Below are 14,399 nucleotides of genomic sequence, written 5' to 3' on the forward strand. Positions count from 1 at the left end.
TCTGATCATCTACATCAGACCACCTTACCTCCAATCCACAGAAAATCATTCACTGACTGTAGCAGCACCAAGACATAACGGTGATGGATCAGGGAGCCCTGCAGCATCCCAGCCTGCAGGCACAAACCCACATGTGCCCTGGTGATGTTCAAAAAATAAAATGCATGGAAATATCTCACTGCTGGTACACATCTGCCCTCAAATTCCCCCAAAATCATGCTGGCAAAGCACTACTTAACCCTCTCACTACAAAAAAAAAAAGCTAAGAAGGCAAATTTAGGCTCTCCCATTGAAAACCAGCAACCACCACTGCCAGTAACTGAGCTGGAATGCTCCTGACTTCAAAAACCACTGCACAGTTACCTTTCAAACGTGAAAGTCATATATGTATTCCACATAGATGATATTACAGTAGGATTTTTCTTTTCAAAATTTCCAGTTGCAACATTAGCACAAGAAACTTTATGTTTCAGGTTTAAAAAATTAATTATCCTCCACTTTCTTAATTTTGAACCTATTATTATTTTATAAAAGTAGCTATGCTGCTTATTATAAACCAACTTTTTGATTTCTGCAAAAAAGACCTTTATGACCTCACTATTTCAGAGCAAACTTTAATGATGTTTTGAGAGGTGGGGCCTGGGGCGCTCCCTAACAGCTCTTTAAATACTGACAAGGATGTGCTATTAAGTAATGCAAAGACCCTAAATCCACTTTAACTCAGAAAGCAAAGAAACTACACCAAAGACTTACTTTAACATTTTTATACATTCCTATTCTTTTGAATATTAAAGGTCTTAAAAGATATGATTTATTTTGAGAAAGACAACAGCTGTATTAAATTTCCTCTCACCAATAAAGCAATCTTAATGAAGAATAAAAATCCCTATGGAAATCGAAATGCCGGGATGTTTCTTGCTAAGTGAACATGCAGATCTCAACACAAGCTTAAATCCTATCAGATCTCACTTGAACGAGCTCAACTAACCCCTGGGCTACCCTGGAACTTAGCTCTTCTGTTCCAAAGTTAGCTGAGCTAGGATCATCACACAAGGCAGGGAAGGAGAGAAAAGGAAAGTCCAGCTGGCGGCCTCCATCTGTTTTCTTCCAGCCACAAGGTGCCGCTAGAGCGACCCCGCTAACAAGCCCTCCCCATAAGGAAATTCGGCTTCCACACTGCCCCTGCCATCCTCAAGCAATCCCGACGCCCCTCTCCCAGCCTGTGAATGGTCTTCTAATGACCCCCCAGTTGGCGGCATCCTTCCCCTCTTCCCCGCTACACACACACACACACACACACACACACACACACACAGAGCCACGGCAGCCTTCCCAAATCACAAATTTGATTACATCACTCCCAGTTCAAACCCTTCAGAGGCTCCCTGGTGGAATTCTAGCCCCACCCCAGACACTGCATGCCCAGCCTCACCTCAGTACCCAGGTCCCCAGTGACCAAAGTGGCCCCCTGACCTGCTCCTACTTGCCACTTGCCTCCAGGCTCATTTTGACTGTTTCCCAAGGAAGCCTTCCCTCCCTCCAACCTCCCAAATTTTTTCCTCTGTTCCTAGAATATTCTAGGGTAATTCAACTTCTGACAATGTAAGTTCACAAGAACCAAATACATTTTGCTTAATAATGTGGCTGTAACTTTTCTCCCCTTGACACTCAGAAGTGCACGTGTTATGAATAAATGAATGATGGGATGGGTCTCAAAGGGACAGACATACCTGCTCTCTCTCGTCCCGACCCTTCTGTCTGTAGAATATCAGAAGCAAAACCAGAAGTACCTTTCCTGACGGTCACTTACTGATGACGCTCTTCACTGCCTACTGTGTCAGTTCTAGTAAAACCCAACCTCTTCCAAAGCCCTCCACTCCATACACTCTCCAGTGTCCTCCCCAGCAGGGGCACCCTCCACCCTGGATCACACAGGGCACTCTCCACGGGTCCCCACACAAAAAGCCTCCAGGCCTCTGCCCGGGCTGCACCTGCCACCTGAGCCACATTCTTGACTCTTTCTCCTGGCTGACACTTACTCTGTCCTCACAACTGAATGTAGGGCCCATTTCTTCAAGGAAGTCCTCTCAGATAATGTCCTTTAGGTCTTCGCTGGGCTCCATCTATAGCAGCAGTACATGGTGACCAACTGGTTGTTTGCCCACTCCTTTGAGACCACGAAATCTTGGGGGCCACGTGGGAAAGAGTGAGAAATTAAAAGAGGGGTGGGGGAAGCAAAAATCAAAAATCACAGTCCAAGTCCCAAATTCAAGGATACTTTCTCAGAAAAAAGTATAAACCATTTCACACGTGTGCAATTTGGCTACTATTTTTGTGGCTTGTGGACAGCAAGAGCTTGGTGTTCTAGTCCAAAGCCCAGATTACATGCAAAAAAATGTATATATTCATATCCAAAGGAAACCAGAGCTGCTCAAAAACAGTTTGCAGTTAGAACTGAAAGGAATTTTGATAAAGGCAAACTCTCTCTCTCTCTTCTTTCATTTCTGGCATCCTATAATTTTAGAAGTATTTGCGTGACTAAGAGATGGCTACAGCCCGTGATTATGCACTGGAGTGTCTGAGGCTGAGGAAGCCCATATTATATTCACGGTGTACATGCAATCACACCTACACACTGATAGGTGCCGTGGTGGTGGAGCTGATGTTACAAAGCAGACAACCTTATTCTGTAAGAGAACTCTAAATAGAAAGTAAGAAATGCAATGTTGTGTACTCAATTTCATTTGTTATATGGGCCATTGACTGATAGTATACCTTGACTAATGAAACCCAAAAATAATTTGTCAACGTCGATTTTCTTCATCTGACCGTTTTATGCTAACTTTGGATATCAAACCCTCACTCCATAAGTAAAGCTCAGGCCTACGCTGCAGCACAGTTACATCCCACGGAAGATAGCCGATCAAGGGAGAACTGGAGAGTTTCCCTTCAGAAGCTGCTAAGTGTGGTTTTGCACCTGCACATCATTTGTAATCATGTAATCAACAAAGGAGTAAGATTTAACAACTGTGGGGCGAAAAGCACTGCGGTGCTTCAGAACCATCAAAGAACGCTGAGTTTTGTGAAACAGTCCTGAGGCACTTAAATCATACTTTTTCTGAAAGTCTCCAAAACTGACCCACTTCACCATTCCAGGTATAACAGGGAAGTACTGGAAACAGTAGAGAGAACATGCTCTTGAAGTCTGACAAGGCCCTGCTTGAATCCTGCTACAGCATTTACTAGCCGCTAAAGGAACCAATTCCTTAACCCCTCTGAGAAGGCTTCCCAATCTGCAAAAGGGGGCTGCCACCGCCAACCTGGGAGGCATGGGTGTGAATGCAACATGCAAGTAGGTCGGCCGACTAGTACCTGAGATTGGGCCTGGCTAGTTTCCCTCCGCTGCCCTTCTCCCCCTTTAAACATGCACTGTTCCCCCAGTAAGGATCAAGCCCCAGGAACAGACTGCCCATATCATCTGTGTATCCCCGGATACATGCCTTACCCTTAGGAGGCCAGAGAAACAACTGCCTCCTCCCAAGTCACTATCAATGTTCTTAAGAGTCTGGGTATTTTTAACTCTATTTTGCAGGGAGACTATTCCAGAACTGTCCAAACACCATTCTCCAGGTTGGCTCCCCTCCCAGCGCCCATCCTTTCTCACCTCAGATACTCTGTATGATTGCCTTCTGTTCATGGGAAAGTGAGTCCGGTAGGTTGGGGACTCCCCAGGCCTCCCTCCCTCCCTCCCTCACAGGTGAGTGTGACTACCTTCTCCCCACTTCCCACTCCAACTCAAGCTTCAAAAAATTCTACCCTCCGGCACCCTGCAGACTCTGCATCTTCCCAAGAAACACACGTGGCTACGACCCTCCCTTCAGATTTCTTCCTGGCTGGCCCTGCACACCGCCCGGCCCCTTAAGGATAAATGGCATTATTCGAAAAATCCCAAACGCCGCTGACTGACACACCAAAGCTGCATGGTCTGGGCTTTCCTCCAAACCAGGCACAGCCCTGCCCCCCCAGCCAATGTCTGCACCTCTCGAGATGATCTAATTCACATGCAAGGCTGTGAACACCAGCTAAGAATGACGACTCCCAACGTGTATCTATAGTTCGGCTCCTTCAGGTGAGCCCCAGGGTCACATACCCGAGTGCCTCTTTGAAGTCCTAACTTGGATGACAAATGGCATCTTAAAAATGCCTCATGTCCACTATTTACTCTGGAATTCGATTCCTGGCAGGTACCTCCCAGGCTCCCCATTTTAGTAACAGCCCCAGCACCCACCTATGTGTTTGAGGTCACATTCAATTTCCACTGTTCCCTCCAACAATCCCTGCCCCGGAATCAGTCCTATTATTTCTGTCGCTAAGCCCATCTCAAGTCTGGTTCTGCAGGCACCATGGCTGTAACCCCACAAGCTCACAGCATGGTGCACTGAGTCACAGTACTCTGTAGGGTGCTCCCTGGAGGGGGAGGCATCTTCTGGCACGGGTCACCTCAGAAGGCACTGGATTCTCACAATGGAGGCCCAGGAGAAGGGACTCAAATTACTCCCGTGGTCTGAACTTTGAAGGGCCCGAGGTCTGGGGGAGCTCCTAATTAGCAGACACACTTGCCAGTGAGCAGATGAGGATGGAGGATCCCAGGCAAGGCTGTTCTCACTCCGACATCTGGGCTCTCGGGAGCCACGGGAAAGGCCTTCTTCCAGGGCACAGCTCGGCCATCACAAATCCCAGCCTGCATTTGCCAAGCCGGACAGCCTAGACTCCTACTTGCGACACTTATTTCAGTTCTGTTCCCCACCCAGAATGTGATGGACTCATTCAGATATTCTGGCCTGTCTCAATCGAGACAAATTCAGTGAAAAATATAGTGTCCACATTTGGACCAGAGCATGAAATGACAAACATGGCCTCATGGTCAACATGATGGTGGTAGCCAAACCCTTCCACCGAGTGAGATGAACCAGGGTGGGTGTGAGAATCCAAGGTCCTAGGTCGGCCAAAGCATCTTCCTTCACGGCTGACTGAGGTGTCGGAGACTCACTACCGCAAACCTACGACAAGGCCGACAGTGGTGGACGTCAGCTGCAACAGACACGGAGTCAGCTATTTTCTGCCACCATGGGTTACAAGTAAAGGCCGCGGCAGGGAGGCCTGCACGGCTGCTGAGGCAAACCACAGACCCGGTTCTGAATGTCCACTATAGCTGAAGCAGACAGGAAGTTACGGTCCCCTTTAGCGGTCCCTGTGTCCACGAGATCCAGGTGAGCCAGTTACTGAGGAGAAGGCCATGTTATCCTGATATTCAGAAAAACCAGCCTCGTAAAGGGAACAAAAGAGTGGCATGGATTTAAGACCCACTTCTGCCCCTTTATGAAGGCAAAGCAAAGTAAATGGCACTGGGAATTTGAATGCAAAAACAAAACAAAACAAAACAACACAAAACGGTGAATGTTTCCTCCAACAGCGTCCCCTGCAGCAGCTCACCCCAGAGCAGGCCACTTTCTCACCAGTGACTGCCGGTCAGGAAGCGCCGTCACGCATGTCACACAGTGACAGCCAAGAACGGCGTGCCGAGCACGTTTGTGTAAAAGCAGGAATCGAGAAAGATCCTGCAGAATTTGACTTTACAAGGTTAAATATTCCATGAAAATAATCCCTCAGCAGCAGCCCAAATCAATTCGCATCTTACTTCTTCAAAACAATCAAACAAATTTAATAAAGGCATATTTGTCACCAAATATAAGGAGGACCAAACAGGTTCCTCAAAGCACGGATTTTAACAGGTATCAAACACCAGTGGGTGATGTAGTAACAAAGCAAATATTCCAAAAAATTAGAAATAAAAAAGATGACTAGGATAATACAGGGAACAAGGCAGCTGTTAAGTTTTTGGTTTTTAAAGCGATGGAGACAGTACGGAGGGCGATCTGGCTATTTCAAATTCAGGGTGTGCACAGCCCACATTTTCAGACGCAACAAGATGCTAACGTGGCAGTACAAGAGAAAAAGGAATAAAGAAAAAGGAAAAGAGGAACAAGAGAAAATTAGAAAAACACAAGAACAAAAATGATTTTGACAGCACGTACAAGAATTTACGTGAGTGTGTGAGGCCAGGGATGTGGGAACGGTGAGAACCACCCTCACCTCCTGATCCAGGGAACACAGGGGCCTGAGGGGAGCGACGCTGCCAGGGTACCCCAATGTGGTCAGCGCCCCTAACCAAAACTCCACCTACATGCGTCTAGGAAGCTTTTGAGCTATAAACTGTGGTCGCATTTCAGGCTGGACAATTTTACTCACTTCCAACAAGAGTAGCAGGAGAGAATTAGGCTCTGCTCCTGCACCAAAGCATTGTTTAAAACATTAATGACTGTGGAATAGTAAAAGCAACAATGGAGTAAAAGTGACTGGAAGAGAACGTGCTTGACCCTAGCTCACTGGCCGCGATATCTCACTGACGTTCAGATGCTGGCTGAGCCCTTATGGTACCAGAACCGACAGACCCACCAGGAGGGAGGTTTAATGCGCTGCTGTATTTTCATGCCGAGAGCCATGGCTGGTACACGAGGTTCTGGGTAAACAATGGTGACAGTGTCTTACACTATGGGCTAAGCACACATCCAGCTACTCCGTCAAATCCCAAGGGAAAACTTCAAAAGGCAAAAACAAGCTGGCATTCTCTGGTGGCTCTGCAGACTCAGAGCCAAGCAATTGGTGAGAAAAATGTCACCAGTGCCTCCTATGACAAAAGAGGCACTGGCCTGGGGGTGGGGCAGGGCTCCAGGCTTCCACTGCTCACCCACCAGTCTGTGCAGGGTGAGAAGGTGGTCCCTGCTTACGTTGCACCGATGCACCTACCTTGACTGACGCCTGGGGGCTCAGCAGGTGGTGACATGTGAGGTGAATGGAGCCAGCCTCGGTGGAGCACAGTGCTGGCAGCTATGCCCACAACAGTGTCCAGGCTCCTAAACCTGACACTTCATCTCCAAGGAGCAGAAGGGGAGTGCGGGCATGTAGATCACAGGGCCCCGTGGGACAAGTACAGTTCATGGCCACGACATTACTTGCCCCTTCCTTAAGCCATAGAGGTATGTTCAGGAGGAACACAAATTTCATCCAGAGCCCGCTAGGCACCTCACACAGGTGGGACTTGGGTCCCCTGTTCCTATAACTCACAGGGCTGGTCTGGACATTCTTTTTATCAATTCTCTGGCATCTTCTCCTCCAACTTACCAACAACCAGAAAGTAGAATCTGAGATTAGTAAAGTTCAAGAATCACAGAGCACCTCCCCACAGCGGGCCCGGCAGCACGTGCCAGGTCCTCCGACCGACACCTGTGGGACCACCATGAGCGCTCTCCAGACTCATGGCCCAAGTCCACAGGCCAGGACGACACAGATTCCCTCACTCTCCCCAGCAAACAGGGACCACCTCTCGGCAAAGGCATCTCACCATCCTCTGCACGAGGGACAGCACGATAGATACACGGGGAAACAGAGAAGAAGTTGGGGGGGTAGGCAGCTCAGAAGAGCTCGTCTGCACTTTCGAGGCAAAGTGGGGCCCTTGACTTAATCACAGGGACAAGGTGAGAATGAACATTTATCTGCTCTTTCCCATACTCCGTGATACGCTTTTCCCTGCATAAGGAGTTCATTCGGAAGTCCTTGGCGGTGTTTCTGATGTCCTAACATGGCATGCTGGCTGTCGGGCAGGAAGAGAGGGCCTGAGCCGAATAGGTGCTGGGCCTGGAAGGCAGGAGACACCGGCTCCAGCCCCAGCTCAACCAGCGCCTCGTTCTGCCTCTCGGGATTCAGCATCTCATCTATAAACAAAGGGATGAGACTGTCTCAGGACAGGCTGCCCAACAGAAATGAAATGAGAGCCATGTAAAGAAAGTTTCCCAGTTGCCACATTTAAAACGGTAAACAAAGAAACAAACTAACAAACAAAAACAAATACTAGAAACTAATTTTAAGAACAGATCTTACTTAATCTACTGCATGTAAAATACTATCATTTTGACATGTAATCAATATAGGAAGTAACAAGATAGTTTATATTCTTTTACTAGACAAACCTCAGCGTCTAATATGTATTTGACCTACAGCACATCTCAACACAGACCAGCCTCCTCCCCAGTGCTCCTAGCATCAGTGGCTGTGGCTACTCTATTGGACAGTGACTCAAGGGGTCCCACCATGGTTCTGGCTGAAAAGCGGGAGGAAGTGTCCACATTAACCCTAAAAGGATCTCTCTGAAACAGAGGCAGATTCACTTTTAAATGTCTGTAAACCGGCGGGTTTCACCTCCCTCCACCTTAGCTACAACACAGTCCTCTTCCTTGCTGATCCCTTTCTGGATGTAGGGAAGAAACCCGGAACACAGCCAGGGTGGACTGGCCTCCAGGGAAACTTACCTGCTGTCTGTGTCCAGTCACATGATGTCCTCCTTCTCAAACGGGATGCAGCGGAGGGCGATCTTGTCCCCAGAATTGTTGGGGGCTGCATCCAGCCACTTGGACATGGGCAAGATGAAGAATGACTCAGTGAAGTCCTCAATCCTCTTCTCCACCACCCTGCAGTCCTCGTAGATTAAAGGACACGTCGCTGCCCGGCGGCTCGGCTACCACCCCATGCAGCACAAAGACAAAGAGCTGAGAGTCATTAAGCGCGGTGCCATACAGCTCCTCTGCACATGGAGCTTCTAGAAGGCCTTGGCAGAGAGGAAGTCGGTAATGGTGACAGGGCCCACGAACTTGCGGTGGCTCTTGAAGCTGCTCCACCCACTCTTGGGCGCATATTGGTGCCTGTAGTGGATACAGAGTGCCCACTGGAAGCCGCACGGGCTAATCTGGCTCACCGAGGAGGTTCGCTTATAGATGCAAAAGAAATTCTCCTCTGAGATGATCCCCACGGGTTGGACCACAACGGGAAGAGTCTCATAGTCCTCAGCACACTGCACGTAGTCAGGGATGCTCATGTTGCAGGCCCTGCGGAGAGGGGAGAGGAGATCGAGGTACATACTGTGCTGTGGGCTGCGGGCGCATTTGGGATGCAGTGATCTGGTGTGTACCAGCCAGAAGGCAAGGGAAGCCAAAGCAAATCCGGGGGTACAGTTTGTCCTCAGAGTCTGCACATGGCTACTGTAGCTCGGATCACATTACCCAGCTTTTGGTCTAGGCTTCCTGCCCCTGCAGAGAAGGGTCATTTCTTGATTTCTGTTTCCAAGCACCTAGCAAGGTCCTGAAGCGAAGTCACTGCACAAAAATGCTGAATAAAGAAATGAACAAAGGAACTGCTTTCCCCAACCCCCTTCAGCAGAATATAAGGAAAAGGACCACAGTAGGATCAAAAGATCTGGATTTCTATCCAATTTATTTGAACTCCTAAGCTGCAGAATAATGGATGAGGAAACTTGCCTTGGGGAGGACTGTACAGTTCAGTGGTAGAGCACGAGCTTATCATGTACAAGATCCTGGGGTCAAACCCCAGTACCTTATTTTAAATAATGAAACAAATAAATAAACTTAATTACCTTCCTCAAAAAATATTTTTAATTCAAAATTTAAAAAAATCTTGCAATTGACACAACCTTGTACACTTGACTATAATTCAATTAAAAACAAAATCCTTGCCTTACAAGAATATATCTGGATTACGGATGTTTGCAAATGTAAAATGCCTAGGGTAACACCTGCATAAAAAGGGTGGAATGTACAAATTTACTATTGCTCCTTTATGAGCTATATTTCCTTTGGGGGTTTATAACGTCTCAGAGCTAATTTTCTCAGATTAAAAAAAGAAAACATTACCTGTTTCACCATACTGTTGAAGAATCAGATAACCCTATGAAAGCATCTGACCCACAGAGGTTACTCAATAAATGTCTGTTGAATGAATGACTAAACAAGCAAAGTGAATGCTGCTCCCTGCCACAGACCATCATATTGGTACTGCCTGGAAATCCCAAGCCCACATTCCACCCGTCTCTACACTAACCATGTGGGTGACATGGGCAGGCCTCTGTGATTCTCTAAGCCCCAGTTTAATCGTGAATAGAAATGAGGGCAATAACACAAACTTAAAATTGTTAGTGAGTCAGTAATGAATTGTACCCCAATATTGCAAGATGGAACCATTAAGGAAAACTGGGCAAAGAGTCCATAGGCCGTCTCCATACTGTCTCTTACAACTAACTACATGGGAATCTACATTATATCTCAAAAAAAAGTCTAATTTTTTAATGAGCTTATTGAGGTTAAGTGAGCTCACTGTCTCAAATAAGGAACACACAGTACAAATAGGACAATGCCCAGCCCATGAGATACTCTCAGTTAACATTCCCACTGAACCCACTGGTCCCTCAAACTTCAGAGCAAGAAGATGGGTTGTCGTGGCAGGAGGCCACCGCACCTGAAGCTAAGAAAGCTAATGGTGCCCACTTCCAAGAGCCCCTGTCACCACCCTTGTTCTAATTTTCTATTTGTAATTTTTTTTATTAAATAGAAACTCCCAATTGCATAGCCTTAACCTGACCAGACATCATGATGGCAGTCCTTCAATACCTGACAACACAGATCATTAAGGCAGCCCTTCTAGGTGAAACAATAAAATGAAAAGCCATTTCCACAAGACTTCTGTGTAAATTTACTAGGGAAATTCATCCTGGACTGAGGAAGAGGACTGGGGAGGAGGGGGCAATCTGGGGCGCAGAGAACTATGGGACACCTGCCCCACGATGGAATTCAGACTCAGCCCTCACCCTCCAGGAAATTCAAAATACACACCGACAGACTGCTATGGACAAGGTTTTTCTTTTTTAAACAAATCCCTGAATCCCTAGCAGGTCTTGTTTCTACAGAGACAGAAATGAATTCTGTGTATAATGTTTCACGAAAGCCCTAAAATATTATCACCCCAACTTGACACATCAAGAAACTGAGGTAGAGAAATTTGTCACATTGTACAAGATTAGAGAGAGGCCACGTCAGACTCTGTACTTAAATCCATGCCCCTGCTCCAGTGCTCACACTAGAAAGTGTGACATACTGCCCCTTTCCTGCCCTCTCCCTGCAATAAATCTCTGAAGAGTCTTTTCTGTGCCACCTAGAATCACAATCACTTCAGTTTTCCACAAAGAGCTATGTCACTCTTTGGAGGATGTGTCAAAATCTAAAGGGTTGCGATGGGAGGAGAGATTTGCATTTTCTGTTTCTCAAAGGAAACATGGCTTTAAAACAAACTGAAAAGCACTTATCTAGTCCAAGCCCTTATTGTGCAGAGGAAGAAACGGAGGCTCAGAACAGATGAAGAAAGGGCCTTATTAATAAATATTGCCTCAGAGCAGCACCAAGCCAGCCCTGGGCCCTTCTGGGGGAGTACCTGGGAGGCCCAGGAGAATGAGTGTTAGAAAACGGAAAGGGAAGAAGCATACAAGGCCCCGTCTCTACACCACCATACCATGAAGTTCCACCAAATTACCCAGTATGGGTGCAGCCAACATTAAGGTGGGCTAAACAGGTTATGGAAACCTGGAAGCCTCAACCATAGTGGAAATTCCAAAGTTTACTATGTTTGTTCCCCAGTTCAAGCATCAGCTCAGTGGGCGCTCTGTACCAGGGACTACACGAGGCCTGGAGTTCTCCCAAATACAGATCTTTTTTTACCACGTGTGAAACCACATAAACGCCACCAGAAGAATAGCGCCCACAGATAAGATGGAATTACTGAAACTGATAGCAGCCAAGGAGCATATAATACTAGGAAAAATGTTGCTCCTAGAAATGGACTCATGGACATAGAAAGCAAACTGTGGTAAGCAGGCAGGAAAGGGGGGATTAACAGATACACATTAATAAATATAAAATAAATGACAAGCATCTACTATATAGCACAGGGAACTATATTCAATTTCTTGTAATGAGTTCTACTAAAAACAATCTAAAACAAATATATATACATATGCATATGTTTATAACTGAATCTCTGCTGTACATCTGAAACATTGTAAATTGACTACACTTCAATAAAAAATAATTTTAAAAAATAAGTAAAAATAAAAGCAACGTCATTAAGAAAAAATAAAAGAACACTCTAATCCCCTTAGCTGTAGGTGGTGGAGAATTCTGGTTGCAAGCACCAAGTCCACTGGATCACTCCAGCACTGTCTGTCACTCTTTCTGACAATCAGAGAGTCACTTGGCTTCACTGAGGTTAATTTTCTCTTCTGTGAAAGGCTACAGTTGCAACTAACGATGTATAGAATCTCATCATTGACAAGCCCAACAAATAATGAGGACTTCCCATGGGCCAGGCTCTGGAGAGATGAAAATACAGGTTCCCAGATATATTCATAGGTAGAAGAAGTTTATGCCATAAAGACCTTAATTCTTCCTGTTTTGATAGACAGATTCATTTCAATTCTGATTAGAATTCCTACCAGATTTTTCATGGAATGTAACAAGTTAATTTTTGGTCAGGAATAGCCAAGAAACTTCTTTAGAAACACCACTGGGGAGGGGTGGTTGGGTCGTTAATTTCCACTATTCTTTCTGAAGTGATGAAAACGTTCTGGAATGATAATGGTTGCACAAATGTGAATATGCTAAAAGCTGCTGAATTGTACCATTTAAATGAATGGACTTCATGGTGTGTGAACAAAATCACAATAAAGCTGGTATATGAAAAAATATTTCTTGACAATTATTTTTCCCTCTTTACTACTAGTGTGCCACACAATTTAAGAAAAACAAAAAGTCAAAACCAACCAAACTGTGCCAGGAGCTTTTTAGGACTGCAATGTCCCTGGGTCTCCAAGGCCTCTGGTGGTGCTGTTCCTGTTAACACACACTAGCTGGGCTGGGCTAGTTAGGGACTGTAATTATCTTTTTAAGATCGATGGTCACACGTTTCACCCTGGGAGAGGGAAGGATGGAGGATGTCACAGCCTTATGCCTTCAGCTCATTTTTAACAGAACCAAGCCCTGCTTTCACCACTGTAATCCCTCTCACTATAAAAACACGTGACATCAACAAGCACCGCCATCATAACACCTGAAAGTGTTCAAGGTACTTACCTGGGGTAGAAACACTGAGGGAGGAGACAGAAGCTCGCTCAGCACTTACGCTCCCTTTTCCCGACTCCACCAGGAGAAGCTGGGCATCACAGCCGGTGGCTGTCAGCCCAGAGAGCAGCCCCCACGCCACTGAGTTGGTCCTCAGGGAGCGGGAAAGGGAGAGGAAGGCAGCCCGGGGGTCACGGGGCAGGGAAAGCAGAGGCGGTGGAAACCCTGTCTGCAGCCCCGCTCGGAGGCCAGCCCGAGCCCCAGCTGCCCCGTCCATGTCCGCAGACCCTGCCCGCCCGGGACACAGCCCGCCCAGGGGCGGGGACGGGCCGAAGGCCCAGGAGAGGAAGCCGGGGAGGAGAGGACACTCGGGCGGGAGAGGGGAAGTGCACACCAGCCTCGGACTGAGGGGAACCCGGCGGGGTGAGAGGCGGCAGGTGCACACCTCGCCCTGGACAGGTGTGCCTGGGGCGCCGGGGCAGGTGGCCTGGGCAGAGGGGTCTGTCCCGAGCAATTCAGCTGGACACAGGCTGACTGGCTCCCTGAGGGCTGTGACACGCGGACCGCCTTCCAGCAGCCGCCTGACCACTTTCCCGGGGGCTCCCCACCTTGCACTTCCACAGCCAGAGGCCCCGGCCCCAGGCAGGAGTCAAAGGCTTACCGGGCTACAGAGCTGAGGAGACTTTGGGGCCGATCCCCGGCTCGGAGCTGGAGCTTCCAAACCGCGGTCCAGCTGGCACCCACTGCGCATGCGCAGGAAGGCCAGCGATCCTCTGTGTTCTGCTAGAGAAGGTGGGGCAGCGAGGAAGAAGATGGGAGGGGGAGGAGAGGAGGGGAAAAGTGGAGGGAGACAGATGGACAGAAAGAGCGGAGAGAAGAGAGGGATCTGGATAGGGGAGGGTCTTAGCGAAGAGAAAAAGCTTTACCTCTGGGGGCACCCCAAAGGAGGCAGCAATACTTCCTCTGTACCCTTCTGTAACCCTTCAAGACCCGCAGCTTAAGTTTTACCTCGCTGGTCCAGCCCTCCACCCGATGCCCCCACGCGGAGCTTGGTTTTCTGTTGCTCTGGGAACCAAGCACCCGCAGGTTTTGTCGCTCAGAATTAACTTGGGAAGAGTACATATTCCCCTTTTACACGCTGGGAAACAAGCAGGCACGATTTCTGCCTTAGTCCCACTGTCCCAGCTGTCGGGCTGGAGGGGAGCGGGGTGGTACAAGATCAGCGCCCCAGACAGAGCAGACTGCCTGAGTGTTGGTGCATAGTCCCCATCACTCCTGGGTAAACCACACCGCACACTTGTAGAACCAACAAGGGCTAACAGTAGG

General features: G+C 47.7%; 1 protein-coding gene across 1 annotated transcript; it reads right to left on the minus strand.

Moving 5' to 3' along the window:
- Positions 1-8,440: 8,440 nt before the first annotated feature.
- LOC140693136 (trafficking protein particle complex subunit 9-like) lies at positions 8,441-13,800 on the minus strand. The gene is made up of 2 exons (XM_072957214.1): positions 13,735-13,800; positions 8,441-8,999 (listed from the first exon to the last, which is right to left on the minus strand). Exon 2 carries the CDS (start codon positions 8,987-8,989, stop codon positions 8,714-8,716), a length of 276 nt encoding a protein of 91 aa, XP_072813315.1. The 5' UTR covers positions 8,990-8,999; positions 13,735-13,800; the 3' UTR covers positions 8,441-8,713.
- Positions 13,801-14,399: the final 599 nt, after the last annotated feature.

This window comes from Vicugna pacos, unplaced genomic scaffold, assembly GCF_048564905.1.
Source record: "Vicugna pacos unplaced genomic scaffold, VicPac4 scaffold_19, whole genome shotgun sequence".
Taxonomy (NCBI): domain Eukaryota; kingdom Metazoa; phylum Chordata; class Mammalia; order Artiodactyla; family Camelidae; genus Vicugna; species Vicugna pacos.